The 19,949-nt window shown below is 40.6% G+C and overlaps 1 protein-coding gene across 1 annotated transcript in view; it reads left to right on the plus strand.

The window, feature by feature from the left end:
- SMCO2 (single-pass membrane protein with coiled-coil domains 2) overlaps positions 1–19,949 on the plus strand; it is a 70,623-nt gene that overhangs the window by 29,587 nt on the left and 21,087 nt on the right. Inside the window, exons 2-4 of the mRNA XM_064377377.1 lie at positions 13,809–13,952; positions 15,951–16,050; positions 18,578–18,705. Coding sequence (XP_064233447.1) covers positions 13,819–13,952; positions 15,951–16,050; positions 18,578–18,705 — 362 coding nt within the window. The 5' untranslated portion in view covers positions 13,809–13,818. The remainder of the gene's footprint in view (positions 1–13,808; positions 13,953–15,950; positions 16,051–18,577; positions 18,706–19,949) is intronic.

Raw genomic sequence — 19,949 nt, forward strand, 5'->3', positions numbered from 1 at the left:
CTGGAGTTCTGTTTGATGCCAAGAATCTCAGAGCATTAGAACCCATGGCCTGCTCTTCCTGGGGTCTCACTGAGCATTTCAAATTGCTATCACAGTGTCCAAAGGGAGACATACCTGTAGATTGGCCCAAATTTTCAAGCAGGTAAGATTCTGGAGTTGAGCATCCATCATATCATATAAGATCCCTGGCTACTGGAGTACCTCCTTCAGGAATCAGCTACATGGGAAAACATGTTCCACGTCAGCCCTCCAAATGTGGTCAAGTCTTCCTGTGGCTTGGGTACGCTCCCTATTGTTCAAAGGTTTATCGTTATTAAAAGATCGTGCTAACCAAAGCCTGCTGAGATAAAAGCTGCTGCCCCATCCTGTGCCGGGGCATGTGAGTGCTATTTCAGTGGCTGTGCCCACAGCTCTGAAAATCTATCCCTTGGATTAAAGCCCAGCTAGAGAGTGGAACATTCTTATATATATTCTCTGAAAAACTGTCACATATGCTCAGACATGAAAGAACAGAAAGGCTGACCCTGGCAGCTCCCCACGCTGCAGAATTTCAAAAATGCCTGCAGCCTCACCAAAATGAACTGTCTGAACAAAAGGAAGCAGAAAGAGTGAAAGGAGACAGAATTTGGCCGACATGGTTGCCTCTCCTCCCTCCATCTCCAGCCTCCCTCCTGCCAGATGTTTTTGCTGAGCTTCTGTCAGCCTTCTTGTCTTACCCTTTAGTCCCCACCCCAGGGAGCTGAATTCAAGCAAGTACAGCAAATGTCGCACAAATCAAGAAAAAAACGTTGCCTTTTTCCAGTTAACTAACTTTATTTTTAGTTTATTTTTAAAGCAACACATTTTTTTTTTTCAAAAAGAAAACTCCAGGTAAGCAACAAGAGCGAGTGTCAAAAATCAAGTATAATCCCATCATCCAGATATTACCGATGTTGGCATTTTTGTTCCTTTTAGCCTTTCTCTGTGAATCTTTTTTTCAGGATGGCAGGTGGAAAGATCTCACTCTGTCGCCCAGGCTGGAGTGCAGTGGCACAATCAACCTCCCTGGCTCAAGTGATCCTCCCACGTCAGCTTCCCAAGTATCTGGGACCACAGTCATGCACCACCATGTCCAGCTTATTTTTAAATGTTTTCTAGAGATGGGTCGCACTCTATTGCCCAGGCTGTTCTCGAACTCCTGGGCTCAAGTGATTTTCCCATTTCATCCTCTGAAAGTACTGAGATTACAAGCATGAGCCACCATGCCAGGCCCTCTCTGAATCAATATGAATAAATATGTTTTCAGTGGGATTACATCATGAATATTACTTGGTATACTGCCTTTTCCCCTCACTTGGCAGTATATTCCAATCATATCTTCGAGCTGCATGGCCTTCCGTTATCATAATTCTCTTAATCTATTCTTATTGTCAAACTTTTACATGATTTCCAGGAATTAAATAAAAAAAATGCATAGAAAGCATTTAACAGCCAGGAGGGCATGGACCCGCCACTCAGGATGACCAGGCTGTCAGACAAGAGCTGGGTTCTGGAGACCCCAGACTGTCCCAGGCATTAACCTTCGTGTTTGAATGGCAGGGACTAATTTCATGGGAGGATCCAGGAGGCAGGCATGTGGGGGCATTTGGGAGAAGGACTCCAAGCAGCATCTATGTATCATTCATAACAAAAGATTTTCAATATTTTCACAGTCCAGTGGGCATATTGGTACAAGCTTTCTGAATATTGAAACATTTATTAATATTACAAATAGAATAGCTATGAACATCTTTATAGAGAGGTGTCTTCACAGAGATTTCTGATTATTCCTGGAGGCACATTTTCTGGGTCGAAAGATAAGATACATTTGCAGAGCTTTTAGTATAAAATCCCAAATTGCTTTCAGAAGAAAACAGTTTGTAAGTTTACCAAGATTATTATCGTTTTGATCAACTTTACCATTAAAACGTGTGCTGTGGAGTAGTTTTTAGCATTTCAGTTTCTCTTGCCCTACCAAATCTACCTATAGGAATCTATCCCCAAAAACAAAAGAACAAAGTCTTGTATGTGCTGAAAGAAGCACAAACAAGGACATTCATTGTAGCTTTGTATATAATAACAACCCCCCAAGACTGAAGAGAAATTAAATATTCAGGAATAGGAGGAATCAATGACTTATATGCTTTAGGATAATTTATGTTAGGAAATGTTATGCAATAATTAAAAAGAATGAGGAAGATGTGTAAGACTAACATGGAATGTTCCATGACATATTAAGAAATAAAAAGGGCAGAACATGCAGCATGATCATAATAATGTTGTATAACAAAGTGTTGGAGAATATAAAAGACATTATATGTATATAGATATGCGTCAACACATGGATAAATGTCCTTGGGAAGAATACACATCAAGATATTGATACCTCTGGGGTGAGAAGTGGAATTGTAAGTAAAGGGTTTCCTCATTTTTAAAGTCTGTATATTTTTATATTGTTTGAATTCTTGTAATGAAAAACTGTTCTTAGTGTGAAACCTGTTTGTGGGAGGGGGAGGAATGGAGTCTTGCTATGTTGCCCAGGCTGGACTCAAACTCTTGGGCTCAAGCAATCCTCTTGCCTCAGTATCCTGAGGAGCTGGGACTACAGGTGTGCACCACTGCACCCGACTGTTGTGTGATTTTTTAACAATTATGTAGCCAGCCATGGTAAATTAGACACTCTCTGAGTTCTCTTTGTTTCACTTACAAAGTCTTCTGTGAGTTTTCACAGTGTCAGAACCACTCACCAGCCAACCCAGGAATGGAGTTTTGGAAGTCCCAGCCTCCTCCTGAGAAGCATTCTGAGCAGCTCTCAGCATCTGGGTCTTGAAATCACATATTTGAATAACTGAAGGTTTCAGGCAACATGTAGCTCAAGTCTTTGCAGTCAAAAGCATGTCAATGCGAGGCACGTCGGTAGCACTTTCATTGCACAGTGTTTCTTTCAGTGTCTTCCTGATTTCTGTACAGAGTCACTGAGACTGCAGGTGAAGTCAGAATCTACATGAGGCCTAATAATTTAAAACTCTGTAGCCAGTACTTCTGGTTAAAAATGAAATGTAGTATCTTTTTGTTATCTCATCCTAGGTGAGGTAGGATGGTCGATGTTTTACCTGGAAGAAGAATGTGGGAAAATCTGTATTTTATCTCATTCTATTTTGTTTTGCACGAGCAGAAAGATTAAAATTTTCTTCTAACTCCTCACCTATTTGTGGCTTCCTCAATATCTCCATTTTTCTCATCTGCTTTCAGTTGTGTTGTTAAACGTCTAAGAAAAGGTTTTGAATGCAGAAAACACTAATTGTATCTGCTTGTGCTTAAATTAATATGCAATTATTTAAATTATAAATTTAAAAACATAATTTTTAATCTAAATTTAACTTAAGCACATAGTATTCTATTTATAAATTAATTTTTTATTAAAAATAAATGAAGCATTACCTTCACACATTCTTACATCAATTTCAAGCCAGGTTTTAGAAAGGAAGACACAATTTCTGTGCAAGGGCATGGCATGACCAAGTCAGCCCTGGCACAGAAAGGCTTGCTAACTCCCTCCTACCAATGGGCTCCTCTGCCTTCCTGTCTTTTTCCCTTTTCTTTCCTCTTCTGAAATCCAGGAACCACCTTGCCCCCATGTTCAAGTGCCTGACATAAAATGGTGTAGTATTTGCATATAACCTATGCACATCTTCCAGTAGATCCTTCAAATCAGTTCTAGTTTACTTCTAATACCTAAGATAATGTAAATATTGTATTGTTTTTAAACTTTTTTATTTTATTGTTGTATTGTTATTTTATATTGTTTAAAATATTTTTTAACTAATAGGTTCAGGAGTACATGTGCAGATTTGTTACGCAGGTAAATTGCATGTCACAGGGGTTTGGTGTACAGATTATTTCATCACCAAGGTAACAAGCGTAATACTCAGTGGGTAGTTTTTCAATCCTCACCCTCCTCCCGCCCTCCACCTTCAAGTAGGCTCCAGTGTCTGTTGTTCTCTTCTTTGTGTTCATGTATACTAATGTTTAGCACCCACTCATAAGTGAGAGCATGCAGTATTTGGTTTTCTGTTCCTGTGTTAGTTCGCTTAGGATAATGTTTGAAATATTTTGGATCCACAGAACCCAGGGATAAGGAGAATTGGCTGTATAGATATGATGATGAATATTTATTTATATAAATGTGTCTTCCATCATTGCCTTCTCTTCTGTTTAAATGGTTAAAACATTCATTGAATTACAATTAATTTTGTATAACGCTATTTGTCAGACAAACTTTCTTTTCATTAACTTCTATGTAAATGGAAATCCCTTACCTTGGCATTTAAGACAATTCCCCCTCCCTGGAAAGCTTTCTTCTCTATTCTTCATTCATCAGAACAATATTTGATTCAGGCCCCTTTTAGTGTATGACACTCTTGGAAAGTGTTAGAAAAGCCACACTACCCTTCTGTAGGCATTTTTTCTATAATTCTTTCTCTACAATCCTATAGCGAAACTCTTGAAAGGTGTTAGAAAAGCAACACAGTAAAATGATAAAAACCACTGTTTTATTGTAATAAAATCACTGTTTAGGACACTACCTGCCCTAATCTTGCTCATTCAACGTGCTAACAACTTCTATAATTTCAGCTCTGACATCACTCTTGCTTAGAGTCTAACGGGAGAGTTTCAGCTTCCAAGAACTTTCTTTAATGTCATAGGAAATGACACAGTTTCTCCCCCGCCCCCTTACTCCCTTTCTCTCCTTTTCTTTTTCTGAACTCAATTTCCTTAAAAACAGTGATTTTTATCATTTTACTAAAGGGCTAGAAGCCAGGGACTTTCCAGATGTAGAATGAATAATGTTCTCTTTCTCCCAAAGGTCAAAGTCTTCGCCACCTGAGGTTTTATGTATTTGACTCCTCCAGACTGTCACTTCTTTTTTTAATGCCTACTGTATTCCAGGAGCTTTCGTACAATTAACCCACTGCATACCTACAGTAAGCTGCGAGGTAGCTATTGTTTCCCCATTTTGTTGATGAGAGAAGGGAAGTTTAGAGGCATTCAGTAGTGTGCAGGTATCTGTCTGTCCTGGCACAGTTTAAAAAGAGGCACATTCAAACCAGCAGCCTACTTAACTACTAGTTTGACAACAATAATTGAGAGTAAATTAAAATATTACAAATCCCTCCAGGGAAAGGTGCTTGTTAAAAGGTTTAGATTCCTGTGGGGAATATAAATCAACATATATTTACTCCCTTCTAAGTTTACTTCCTGAAATCTCTGGGCCCTCAGCCTTTTGCTAACATATTCAGGGCTTAGGGTTTTCTCTGGGATCCCACATCCTTCTTAAGTGTCATGTCTCAGGACTCTTTGGGCAGGGGGTGGCCTGCTGGTGGCGGCAGGTGGGACAAGCTGGGACTACATCAGCCCTTCTGCTGGAGTGGAGCAGATGTTGGGGTTAGACCCAGCTGCCAGCCTGGGAGGAAGTCTGTTTCTGTAGCACCAAGAGGTTACAACATTGGATGTGAAGAGGTGGTTCAGGAAAGCTGTCAAGGTCGAGGTCATAAGATCCAAGATGCAAATACGGAGATGCCCTGTGATTGTGGTTGCTGCTGTTTGTAATGCTTCCTGTAGGCAGGGAACTTCACTTACATTCTCTTTAATCTTTTTTTTTTTTCTTTTTTTGAAACAATCTCACTCGAGTTGCCCAGGCTGGAGTGCAGTGGTGATCTTGGCTCACTGCAACCTCTGCCTCCCTCGTTCAATCGATTCTTCTGCCTCAGCCTCCCGAGTAGCTGAGATTACAGGTGCTCACCACCAAGCCCAGCTAATTTTTTGTGTGTTTTTAGTAGAGATGGGGTGTCAATGTGTTGCCCAGTCTGGTCTTGAACTTCTGACCTCAAGTGATTCACCCGCCTCAGCCTCCCAGAGTGCTAGGATTACAGTCATCAGCCACTGTGCCCGGCTTCTCTATAATCCTTAAAAAGAGTTTCCCAGGGCCGGGCGCGGTGGCTCACGCCTGTAATCCCAGCACTTTGGGAGGCCGAGGTGGGCGGATCACGAGGTCAAGAGATAGAGACCATCCTGGTCAACATGGTGAAACCCTGTCTCTACTAAAAATACAAAAAATTAGCTGGGCATGGTGGCGCGTGCCTGTAATCCCAGCTACTCAGGAGGCTGAGGCAGGAGAATTGCCTGAACCCAGGAGGCGGAGGTTGCGGTGAGCCGAGATCACGCCATTGCACTCCAGCCTGGGTAACAAGAGCGAAACTCCGTCTCAAAAAAAAAAAAAAAAAAAAAAAAAAGTTTCCCAGAGCAATTAAACACAGAGCTTTGAGCACAGAAAAGGCTCTGGGTCAAATAATTGTGAAAAACAAATGCACTGTTTTCACCCTCCCCAGGGAAATTAGATGACTAAAAGCTCTAAAACTATGAAAATAAGCAAAAAACAAACACAAAAATCCCCCCAAAAACCCTTGTAAGAAACACGTCATATCACAAGCAGTTAAAATATGAATGTGTAATGAGCCATGTGTTACGATAAATTCTGAGACATCTTTATTAAAAAGAAGAAGAGAGATAAGATGGTAGCTCAAATACAGAGTGAAGAAATTATTTTTCCTGAAAGAGAGAAAACAGAAGCAGGTTTGCATACAGAGGCAAAGCAACAGAGCAGAGGCAGAGCCTGAGGGTGTCAGAAGTATATTTATACATCTGTTTCCTCAAAGAAATTGGGAGTTCCCCATGGAATGCCAGCAGAGGCTCTCAAAAAGAGGTTTTGAAGTTGCAAACAGTGTTTATAATTAGTGGAATAGAATCCCCAAGAACCAAAAAGTGTCTGAACAAAGGGAGCATTAGGCGAGAGAGTGGACAGGTGCTTTCTCTGAGATCAAAGGGGAGTGGGAGATGATGAGGAAAAACATAGGGATATTTTGAATGCAAAAGAGGCCACACAAAGGAGTTGTTTGGCAGTGGAGGGAAGATTCTCATCAGCTGGCCTTGATCAGTGCAGTAAGGCAGAGGCGAGGTCACTGCCCACAGAGGGAGCTGGCAGCATTCAGAGGCCGCCAGCGTGGAAGGGAGCTGAGGAAGACAGAAACCAGCTGTTGGGACCCATATATTTTGGAGTCAACCAGAGATGCAGAAGTGGCTGGGCGCGGTGACTCATCTCTATAATCCTGGCTCTTCGGGAGGCCGAGGCAGGAGGATTGCTTGAGCCTAGGAGTTTGAGACAAGCCTGGGCAACATGGTGAGAACCTGTCTCTACAAAAAACAAAAGGATACAAAAGTTAGCCAGGTGTGGTGGCACATGCCTGTAGTCCCACCTACTTGGGAGGCTGAGGGGGGAGGATGGCTTGAGCCCAGGAGGTTGAACCTACAGTGAGCCATGATTGTGCCACTGAACTCCGGCCTAGGCAACAGAACGAGACCCTGTCTCAAAGAAGAAAAAAAAAAGAAAGAGAGAAGAGTTTGGCTGAGTAACTGTAATAACCTAGTCTGAAGTGTGGTCTATACAGTGGTGCTTTAGGGCATGGTCCCTGGAGCCAGACTAACTGGATTTGGGTTTAAATGCAAGATCCCTTCCTTTTCAAAAGGTGGTAAGAATTAAATTGGTAATATATGTAAAACACTTGGAGAACTGCCTGGCACATTTGTAACCACTCAGTAAGTAGTAGCTATTACTATGATTGTGATTATTTTGTGATGGAACTAGTCATAAGAATTTTGTGATTTTTCTTTTTTTTTTTGAGACGGAGTTTCGCTCTTGTTACCCGGGCTGGAGTGCAATGGCGTGATCTCGGCTCACCGCAACCTCCGCCTCCTGGGTTCAGGCAATTCTCCTGCCTCAGCCTCCTGAGTAGCTGGGATTACAGGCACGCGCCACCATGCCCAGCTAATTTTTTGTATTAGTAGAGACAGGGTTTCACCATGTTGACCAGGATGGTCTTGATCTCTTGACCTCGTGATCCACCCACCTCGGCCTCCCAAAGTGCTGGGATTACTATGAGGTCACCCAGGACACCAAAGGTAGCAAATAGTCATGATGTAAGGTGGGGACTGCAGGCTGGATACTAGCCCAGCAGGGACTGTGGGAAGGCTGTTGATGGAATCTGGTTCCTAACTAGGTAAAGCATGTGGTATAGACTACGGGAAGAAAGGTGACACATATGAACTTGAGCTTTTGACTGAGGAAATGCCCAGGGTGATAACGAGACCTAAAATATTGCCATAAAAAACCATGACTACTATTTATGCATTCATTCCATTCCTTTGACAACATTTTTTTGAGCACCTACTGTGCGTCAACCACTCTACCTAAAACTCCCTCCTCACCTGGTGCCTTTAACTGCTCAACAAGCCAATTAGGTAGATCTTAGCAAACCAATTTTTCAGACAAAGAGATTAAATTTTGAGTCAAACCAAAAAGCTAATAAATGGCAAAACCAGGTTTCAAACACTGATGTGATTCTAAAGTTTATGTTTTTAAAAACTTGTGTATTTCATCTCCATGGTGGTGAATGTTTTTGGTAGGTGAAGAGCAATGTCTTAAGAGCAGGGGCTTAGGACTTGTAAGGTCAGACTGTTAGGCCCTTCCCATGGGTGCCGAGTTGACCAAGAATAATAGGAGAGGATGTGATACAGCGGGAAATGTGTAGCTGGCCCTGAAGTCCTGGAAGAAGGTGAAGCTGTGTTGTAAAAGTGTGATAATAAGAGGAAGTGTGGACTTAGAAGGAGATGAGGTGACAGAGGTATAAGGTTGGAGCATCCCTAGTTTGCAAGAAGATCAAATGCTTGGGCCGGGTGCAGAGGCTTGGGCCTGTAATCCCAGCACTTTGGGAGGCCCAGGTGGGCAGATTCCTTGAGGTCAGGAGTTTGAGACCAGCCTGCCCAACATGGTGAAAGCTGTCTCTACTAAAAATACAAAAATTAGCTGGGCTTGGTGGCTGGTGCCTGTAAACCCAGCTACTTGGGAGGCTGAGGCAGGAGAATCACTTGAACCCGGGAAGCGGAGGGTACAGTGAGCTGAGATCGTGCCACTGCACTCCAGCCTGGGTGACACAGCGAGAGTCCAACTCAAAAAAAAATAATCAAATGCTTGCTCACTATTGCTGAGTTGGGGAATGAGTGGAAGACACGTCCTTCGTTGTCGGTCTTTGAGCCTCTGTGAGAAAGCCAGATGTTCTGTTCAGGTGAGATGAAAAGAGCAGATGTGGCAGAAAAGCTGAGGTTGGGAGAGCATTCCAGAACACCATATCAGAGGCCAGTAGATGGGTGGACAGAGGGCTGGGGCGGGAGAAGGACTTAGTTTCCAGAGTTAGCAAGAGAAGTGAGGGGGCTGGGAGGCAGGCTAGAAGGGCCAGGTAGAAGACAGGCAGGAGAGCACTGCACACCTAGAATCTTGTGAGAGGGGATTGCATGCACCGCATTCCAAGAGGAATGTCATAAAGGGAAAGTCCAACTGCACACTTACCTGCCTTGGTGTTCACCACTCTTAAATGGCTTCCTCTCTGCCTTTGGTGTTGAGGAAAGGAGGCTATAGCACCATTGGAACAGGAAACCTTGACTGTTGCTAGTCTATTCCATTGAACTCAGAGATATTTGGGATTACCAAATTGGGAAGAGCAAAGCTATCTCCAGGTAGGTACTATTTCAGAGTATACCATTTCATTATGACCTTGTCAGGAGCCTATAGTGACATCAAATCCCTGAGTATTAGTACGATGGCTTTGACAGATTTCTGAGATCCCAGACTGTCCAGGTAGCAGGAACTGAAGAGGGTAATCTGGGTGGTCAGGCCGGAGAAATCCCCTCACAATGTAAGTTAGTGATTACATCAACTGTCTTTTAAAATAATTGCTTGTTCCTTTTGACTCAAACTTGTGCTTCTCCAAATGTGTAATTTGAAAGGCTTTTATAGGGCATGGGGGAAGGAGGAGGGATTCCCTCCAGTTGTACCAATCAATCCTAGAAAGCCAATGGTGTAAACATACAGGAATGAAGACAAGGGGTGTAGGGAGAAGAAGAGGGAGTCTATTTTTAAAAGTCTAGAGTGTGAGTAACTCCCAACTTTCATATGTTTATGAATTACCTGAAATCTCGCTAAAAGGCAGACATTGGTTCAGTGAGTCTGGGTGGGACCTAGTGTCTGCATGTTTAGCAAACTCCCCAGAATCGCTGAGGCTGCTGGGCTGCAGACACACTTAAGTAGTAAGGACTTGCACTATGTAACTAGTCAAATGCTAGCTTCAAAAGACAGATTGTTTGTGAGGTAAGACGGCTGTTAACCAACCCATTAAAACATACTGGGCATTGATTTTATGCATTATTATAAATAGTAGTATAACTATAATAGATGATTGCAAAGCTTCAGAATTTGCAGGTTTCCATCCTGATTTTACCATTTTCTAGCAATAACACTTTGGACAAGTCCTGGGTCATCTCTGTGTTTCAGTTTCTTCCTCTGACAAAATAGAGGTAATGAGATCTGCCATGGTTGGCTAACCACAGGGTAATTGTGAGGGTCAGAAGAAACAGCTTAGTGAAAGTGCCCTATGAACTGAAAGTGCTGCATGTGTGTAAGCATTGCTTTTATTACTGCGTTATTTGAAGTTAAACAAACCTTACTAATTGCTCCCATTTCCACGGCTTATATTTTAATAGATAGATTGATAACATTAGCAAGTGTTTGCTATTTACCTGACACCATGTTAAGTGCAAATTTACTCCTCACATCTCTAATAATATTAGTATTACTAGTGTTAGCCCCATTCCACAGATGAAAAAGTGAGCCCCCACCATACAATAAGATGATGCCCAGCTGTGAAGTGTTGATGCTAGAATTCGAACTCAGCTGACTTTCCAAAATTTAAGCTCTTATTTACTGCTTTCAACTGATTGATTGTAGCAAAAACCAAACATCATAGAAGGTCATAGTCTAGAACAGGGGTTGGCATGCTTCTTCCTTAAAGGGCAAGATAGTAAACATTTAGACTTTCTATGCCAAATGATTTCTCTTGCAACCATTCAACTCTCTGATGGCAGTGCAGAAGTAGTCATAGACAGTTTGTAAAGGAATAAGTGTGGCTGTGTTGCAATAAAATGTCATTTCTAGAAACAGGTGGCAGGCTGGATTTCGCCTGTAGGCCACAGTTTGATGATCCTTGCTCTAGAAAGTTCTGAGTTGTCTGCCAGGTGTGGTGGCTCACGCCTGTAATCCCAGCACTTTGGGAGGCCGAGGCGGGTGGATCACGAGGTCAAGAGATCGAGACCATCCTGGTCAACATGGTGAAACTCCATCTCTACTAAAAATACAAAAAATTAGCTGGGCACGGTGGCGCGTGCCGGCAATCCTAGCTACTCGGGAGGCTGAGGCAGGAGAATTGCCTGAACCCAGGAGGCGGAGGTTGCGGTGAGCCAAGATTGCACCATTGCACTCTAGCCTGGGTAACAAGAGTGAAACTCCATCTCAAAAAAAAAAAAAAAAAAAAATACAAAAATTAACTGGGTGTAGTGGTGCGTGGCTGTAATTCCAGCTACTAGGGAGGCTGAGGCAGGAGAATCGCTTGAACCCAGGAGGTAGAGATTGCAGTGAGCCGAGATCATGCCACTGCACTCCAGCCTGGCAACGCAGCAATACTCTGTCTCAAAAAAAAAAAAGAAAGAAAATTCGGAATTGTCCAATATGGTAGTCGCTAGGCACATGTGTCTGTAAACTCAGTTCCTTAGTTTCATTGGCCACATTTCAAGTGCTCAATAGAAATGTGTGGCTAGTACCTCCTGTATGGAACAGTGTAGAGAACATTTTCATCAACACAGAAAGTTCTGTTGGAGAGCCCTGGTCTAGATCATCTTTGGAGGTGGGAGGTGGGAAAAATATTTTTATCAGTAGTTGTGAGGACATGGGAGCTCTGAGTCCTGGCTTTACTTCTTATATCTGACTGTAAGTAAATCACATCATCTCTGAGAGGCTCCATTATTACATGCATGAAATGGGGATAATACCCTCTGTATCATGTTGTTATGAGAACTGAATGAGAAAATATGTGAAAGGCATTTTGTAATCTGTTAGGGGCTGCACAGACATAAGCCATTGTTAGGATTCCAATTGTTATGTAAAATGTGAGAGAATGTATGGAGGCAGAATTTGGGTAGGTACCTGAATTGACAGAGCATATTTTCTTTGAAATCACTCTAGGGGAAGCCATTGAGATAGACGTCAGAGCGTTGTCAAAATAAGGAAATTTTATTACTTTTATGGTATTCTATTTTTTGGACCAGAAAAACAGTAAACAAGTCAGATTTCAGTGTCTGTTCGCCTTTCAGAGCTTGGAATTCCCTTTGTAGTGCTAAACACCTTCAGGAAATGGACAAAACTGTCCAGATAGGGGCTGCGATAAAATTGGCAGGCCATAGTGACCTTCTTGAGGGAGAGCAAAGGTTTATTCTTTGTCATATTCAAAGTTAAAAAGAATGGCGCCATCACCATCAAAGGTTCTAGTTCTGTCCTGATGCTTCTCTTTCACAGGGGCTCCCTTTATACCACACAGGTCAAGAACAAAGCTCAATTCTGCCACAGAATGATCGACCAAGCCCTTGTGTGTCCAAATAGTTTTAACATCTCTGATTCCCAGGGCCTCCCTCCTCCTGGTTCTTCCTCCTGGTTGCTAGTCCCTATTATAAATCACCCTTGAAGAAAAATGCCTTCTCTTCCCATGAGTCTGTCATCCCCTCTGTCCCTCAGGGTCCTGGGAGCCAGGCCACCCTCTAGTTCTAGGCCAATCTACTGCTATCACTCACTTGAATATCCAGAAGAGAAGATTTCTTCCTGTTTGGCCTGGACACACCCTTCTGATTTCTGCCTATAACTAGGAGTTACGTTTTGCATCTATCCTTTCCCTACAGCTTTTCATATGAGCTTCTCAGAGCCTATCTCACACGTCTCCACCTTCTTTCCTGTTTTCTTTCCATGTTATTTTTCATGCTACTTAAGTACTCCAGCAATTCACTCCTCTGCTCTCCAGAGAACACTCGCCTATCAGACTGGAATGAAGGTTCCTGTTCTTATATACAGCTGATGCCGATGTATATTAGTTAAACCTTTTGGAAAGCAATTTGGAAATATTTGTCTAAATCCTTAAAAATGTGAGCAAACCCCTTTGACCCAGTAATTCCACCTCTAAGGAAGTATCTTGAGTAATTGGACATGCACTGAAAATTACTAAACAAAGATATTCATTACTGCATGACTTATACTACTGAGCAACTAGAAATAACCTAGTTTCAACAATGGAAAAAGAATAAAACGAACACCAAATTTAGAAGCAGAAATAAAATGTACTAAAACATCAACAGTGCTTAAGTCTGGATATCTCTGGGCTTATCTCTGGTTACCTCTGAAGTACCAATGATTTTACTTTCTTCTTTTGCCTTTTTTACTTTTTACAATATGCGTATTATTATATAATCAGAAAGAGGTTATAAAAATGAAAGTTCCCATTCTTCCAGGCTGGTTATTGTATATTCCTTTATCGTATTCTCCTTTGAACATTCAAAACGCACATTTACCAGCTTAGACACTTCTCTAGAGGTGTGTCCTTGGAGATAACCCAGGATTTTCTCATATATACCTGAGAAGAGAAACCTAAGAGCTTGCTTTGGGGTCCCTTACAATGAACAGCCAGTTTGGAAGGTATGAATTAAAGCCAAATGCCCTGAGGAAGACGTCAGCTGGTGTCAGCCAAGAGGATGTGGTTGCCGATCCTGCCATAAAATCCCTCTTGTTGTGGTTATTGTCCTTACAGTGCCAGGGAAATGGCTCTCCTGCCCACAAATCTAAATGACGAGGTGCCTCTGCAGATGAAGATGGACTGCCAGGAACAACCGTTGACAGAGGAAAACAGTGGCTTTTCCCAAAAGCTCAATGTGACTAAAGGCGCAATGCAGGAGTAAGTCAGAACTGCGCTTGCCGAAGCAGTTTCTAGGGTCCCAACTGTAGACATTCTTGAACCAGTGGTATGCAAATGATATTTCCAGGTTCAGGGTCTAGGTTGGCAGTCTTTCCTATAATTTATTGAATTTTTATCTCAGTAATATTTACTGTAGTAAGCCTTTTGAGAAGCTAAAGAGGCCCACAGTCATAAACTGGCCAGATACCCATTTTAAAAAGTTGTCCAGACGCTAATCTCAATCTGGGAAAATATGTTGATTGTTTTGTGGCTTCACTCTCTTTACCTGCTAAAGATCTAAGCCATTTAAAATACTTTCTGGCATTGAGGGAATACAAACAGTGGTATAAACACATATACACATTTGCTAGTACATGTTAAAAATGCATACTAATTTAGCCATGATTAACAACCTTTTTAACTAGAAAAACATTTTTAAGGGAAACGATTTTCCAAGAACCCCTCATGTGGCAAGAAAGCTATTATGATATCAAAGATGTTCTTAAATGCATTTATAATTTACTGAAGATAGTAGGATATGCATTTGAAAACTTTGGGCAGTTTTTCACATAAGTTTTTTTTCATATAGGCAGTATTTATTCAGTCTATTGAAATCTTTATAGATTCTAGGATCCCCTTCTAAGCAGGATGGATGTGAAGTGACTCAACTCTCTCTCAACCTGACAATACCTCCACCCTCAGGGTTCAAGTCCCATAGACTGGGAACTACTTTTATAGACACATATCACACATTTACTGTGACCCTTTCAAAAGCATACGAGAGAGAACATATAGGCTCTTCAGCAAAATATTAATAACAACAGTCTGGTAGGGAATGGGCAAAGGCTATCAACACCCTTATTTTAGAAAATGAAATAAAAATGAGTTTTATACACATAGGTAAAGACACTCAACCTCACACTTAAAATGAGACTAACACCAAAATGAGATACGAGTTTCAACATACCAAAGTGGCAAGGACCAAAAACTTCAATAGCACATGGTTTTAGACAGGAGTGGGAAACAGGCACTCTTACCATTTTTGCTGAGAGTGTACATTGATTCAACCTCTTTAAAGCATACTTTGGTTAAAATCTATCAAAATTTAGAATATACATATCTATTTACCTAGAAGTTCTACTTGTAGGGTTATCCAATAGGTGTGCTGCACACATACACAACAACAACATATAGATGTGTAAGGATATTCATTCCAGCATTGTTTGTGATAGCAAATGATTGGAAAAAATATACATATCTGTTAATAAAAAAACTGATTGGAAAATTATTATATAGCCCCACAATGGAATACCATGTAGTCATTTTAAAAACGAAGCAGCTCTGTATGTACTCATATGAAATGGACTCCAAAGTAGGTTATTAAACAAGAAATTCAAAGTACTTTTATGCACAGAATAGACTATATAAATATCCCCCCCTAAATATATTTTAAAGGGTCTATTCTGTATTATATAGAGAGATAGATATAGATATAGATACATGCATATGTAAACATCTCTGCTTATTTGTGCATAGAATCTCTGTTGAAAATAAAGAAGCTAGTAAACATTGTGGGGAAGACAACTGGGGGTGGAGATCAAGAGGGTATTGTGGAACTACTCTTCACTGCTCATAATTGAACCATACAAAGCTTTTAAACTCCACTTTTTAAAACAGGGTATTAATTATTTGTTGATTTTGCACACTCATTTATGCATACATATGCGCAGAGCTGCAGTTACTTTGGAATTTAGAATCTCACTGTTAAATACTTTATGGATTCAGCCAATTATCACTTATCCAGCCTGTCTGTTTCTACTTTGTGAGATATATTATGTGAGGTGTTGTTCACACAGAAAGAACTCAGTACAAGGATAGCAGGTGCTCCTTGGAGCTGGGAAAGTTCTCAGTGTTCTCCCTATGGAAAGGAGTAGGGCAGGCCCAAGCTCTGGCCCAAGGGCGTAATAACAGCCTCTGTTTGCATTGTGTGGCTTGCAGTTTGCTAAAGGAAATTACCGAAATGGACCACATCTTAGACAGATCAGATGATGAGGACGACATTACCTCTGAAAACCCTCAAACTGACTTCCTTCACAAGGTAGACACTGAAAATGGGTAAGAGAGACACTTAAATGACACAGTAGGTTGAAGAGAAGAACTTCACACTGTGTATCTCAAGTGGTAAGAAACTGTTTGAGGGTTTCCTCCTAATGGTGCAGAACTTCAAAGCTTGGAACTAAGAGGGAGGCAGGGGATGACATTATTTCTACTGGATGCTGCTGTAACCACATGAGGCCCTTACTAGCCTTCCCATGAAAAAAAGTGAATTATATGTTATTTTTATCCTTGGGAATTTATGAAATAACTGTGACATTTCTCACCTTTGAGCAAATCACCATATGACTATACGTAAAAATCACCCCCTGCTCACAGATTGTCTTCCGATAGAATTCAGCTATTTCCAAGTCCTTCTTCTTCAAGCTTCTGGGCCTCCAGGCCTTCAGTGGCTGGTGGCTACATAACTCTGGTCTCTTGTCTTCATTCTCACATCTTCACATCCTCACATCCTTCATCTCTTCTCTGTGTCTGTGTCTTCTCCTCTTCTGTCTCTCATTAGGATGTTTGTCATTGGATTTAGGAACCCATTCAAGTAATTCAAGTTGATCTTATCTCAAGATTCTTAATTACATCTGCAAAGACTCTTTTTCCAAATAAAATATGTATGGGGTCCTAGTTCTGTATTAGGCCATGGACATTCCTGTTTGGGGCCACCACTTAACTCTCTACTCTATGACCTTGGGCAAGTCACTAAACACAAATGGCCATACAAGAATGAAAATAAATAATGCACATGCAAGTAATTTGTAAAGAGTTACATGAATGTTAGTTATTTCTATTGACTTGGCCAGTAGTTTAAAAAAGAGACTGATCTATTTAAAAAAGAGATTGATCTATTATCCCTCCTCCAAACTTTTCTCCTTCCAGTTTAAAAATAGTTCTGAGTTTAACCATTGTGGAAGACAGTGTGGTGCTTCCTTAAGGACCTAGAAATAGAAATTCCATTAGACCCAGTAATCCCATTACTGTGTATATACCCAAAGGATTATAAATCATTCTATTATAAAGACATATGCAAATGTATGTTCATAGCGGCACTGTTTACAATAGCAAAGACCTGGAACCAACGCAAATGCCCATTGACAATAGAATGGACAAGGAAAATGTGGCACATATACACCATGGAATACTATGCAGCCATAAAAAATGATGAGTCTGTGTCCTCTGGAAGGACATGGATGAATCTGGAAACCATAATTCTCAGTAAATTGACACAAGAACAGAAAACCAAATACTGCATGTTCTCACTCATAGGCGGGTGTTGAACAATGAGAACACATGGACACAGGGAGGGGAGCATCACACACTGGGGTATGTTGGTGGGGGCCAAGGGAGGGTCAGCAGGGGGGTGGGGAGGTCAGGGAGGGATAACATGGGGAGAAATGCCAGATGTAGGTGATGGGGGGATGGAGGCAGCAAACCACATTGCCATGTGTGTACCTATGCAACAATCCTGCATGATCTGCACATGTACCCCAGAACCTAAAGTACAATAAAAAAAAAAATAGTTCTGCTGAAACACAGGAAATTCAGATCAAACTTATTCAAAGGACAGAAGACATATTTTATAAATAGGTACTAAAGAAGTGTTCAAGGATAAATTATTGTCCATTTTTGCATGCAGAGACTTGAAAGGCAAGAACATGACTTAGATGTTTTTCCAGAACAAAGGAAATAATACAGAAACAAAAAAGTAAATTTTATTGATCAAACTAATAGAATAGGCTTTTCCCCCAAAATCTTTGATATGAAACAATTTAAATAAAGGGACAACTTAGAATTATGCAATGGTTAACCGTATTCCCATACCTGTGATTAAAAATCTTTCACATTTGTCACACTGGCTTTATCTTTATATATATAAATAGATGAAACTTTCTGAACCATTTAAAAGTAGGTCAAAGACAGCATGATACCTCACTCCTGTTTACTTCAAAAAGCATCTCTGAAAATAAAGCTTTTTGCTACAAAATACGATTATTACATCTGGAAAAATTAGCATTAATATACTAATCTCAATTCTCTCAACATTCTAATTTCTTTAATTGTCCCCCAAATGTCCTCTACAGCCATATTTTTTAAACCGGCATCCTAAAAGATCTATGCAACATGTTTGATTTTCATATCTCTTTAGACTCTCTTAATATAGAATAATCCCTCCACCTTTTCTTTTTTATGACATTGATTGTTTTTTGAATAGACCAGAACAGTCATCTAATTTGAGTGGAATGTTGGAGTCCATGGTCAGATGGAATTCAATTACTCATCAGGACTGAAAAGAGCTCTGCATGTGGACACTGATTCTCTTTATGCCCTTGCCCCAGCCTTCCTCTGTAGACAGAGCAGAAGGGCATGTCTGCTTAGCTTACAGATGTATCAGAAGGCTCCAGTCTCAGAGAGGACTGTATGCTTGACCCCAGAGAAAGGGGATTGGGTAGGGTCGAAAGAACCACCACATCTTGTAGCAACCTTTTGTTCTGCTTTCCTTCCATCATCATTTTTGCCAGGATATGTTGGAGCTGGAGGCTAAGCATGACCAGGACCTGAGTGAACAGGATGAGCAAGGAACAGATACTGATGAGGACTCTCAATCGTCTACATCTCTGCAGTTTTCAAAGAAGAACATCCTTGAGTTGTAAGCCTTGACACTTGCAAGAGAGAGCATTTAATAATGTGTGGAGGGGAAAATGGAATTTAAGCAGAGAACTTAGGGAAAGTCTGGCAGATTTAAAATTCATACATGTCTTGAACCATAAAGCACTCCTGTGTATAGGTAACTACCTACATGATCTAGCAATTATGTGGAGTAAGGACATTTTAGGGATATAGACAGAGCACGGGAAAAAAAGAAAGAGCAAAGTCTTCTTTGAAGCCTGAAATTAATATATATTTCAACCTTCTCAGATAATTTTCTAGATAGGAAAACTATAATTATCATTAAAAGTATGTTGTAAAGCCCTTGGGTCTTTTCCCTTTTGTATACCTCTCCTCCCCCACCATGATGTAACCACTATCTTAATATCAGTATTTAATATTCATTCCACACAGGGAAATTAAAAATATATCTTTTTTATTAAACATAAAATATGCTTTGTTTCATCAAGGCTTTTAAATATCTGTTAAAGTGGATATCAAATAAATGCCCAAACTTCTTTTCTTGAGGCTTGTATATCCACCTGGCCAAGGATGACTAAACAGATCAACTCGCTATTCAAAGGAAGAGTGTTTCAGGCTATGTGAGTTGTTTCCCATTTTCTGCTTTGAAACTGATCATCATAATATTTCTGCAGGTGTCTAAAGGACATGCTCCTCAAGCTAAACTACTGGAACGCAAAGATAGGTCTCCAAGTGAAAGAACTTGGAGCTGATTACATAAATGGAACGGAGAAAATTGACAATATTGTTAAAAAAATACATGAAATAGAAAACACAGCGGAAAGTTAATTGTAGGGTTTTGGGGGTTGGTCACAAAATAGCAGAAAGTTTCATAACTTTAAAAACTTAAGAGACTTTGGGCTTAAGATGATAAAGTCTTTAGGACAAGAAGTCTTATGATTAGAAGCCAATGTCGAAATCTCAAAAATTAAATCCAAGTTATCTGTATCTTTGTTCTCTCATCTCTAGAAGATCTCTCTCCTACATTGTTTCTTTGAGTCCGTGTTACTAGTATCAAAGGAAGGCCTTTAGGTCTCCAGTCATCCTTAAGGGGTTATTCAATATTGTCTAAGTCAGCCAGCATGTCATAGAAAAAAAAAAATGGAAAGAATATTTGCTAGTCTGTCTCTGAATTTAAATGAAAAATTTTAAGATTAAAAAAAAAAGGATAAAATAAATTGTTATTTACCTAGACACTAGTATAAAGAGAATGAGCTTTAGAGT

The sequence above is a fragment of the Aotus nancymaae genome, unplaced genomic scaffold (genome assembly GCF_030222135.1).
Source record: "Aotus nancymaae isolate 86718 unplaced genomic scaffold, 86718_ANA_hifiasm-v0.15.2.pri h1tg000016l, whole genome shotgun sequence".
Taxonomy (NCBI): Eukaryota; Metazoa; Chordata; class Mammalia; order Primates; family Aotidae; genus Aotus; species Aotus nancymaae.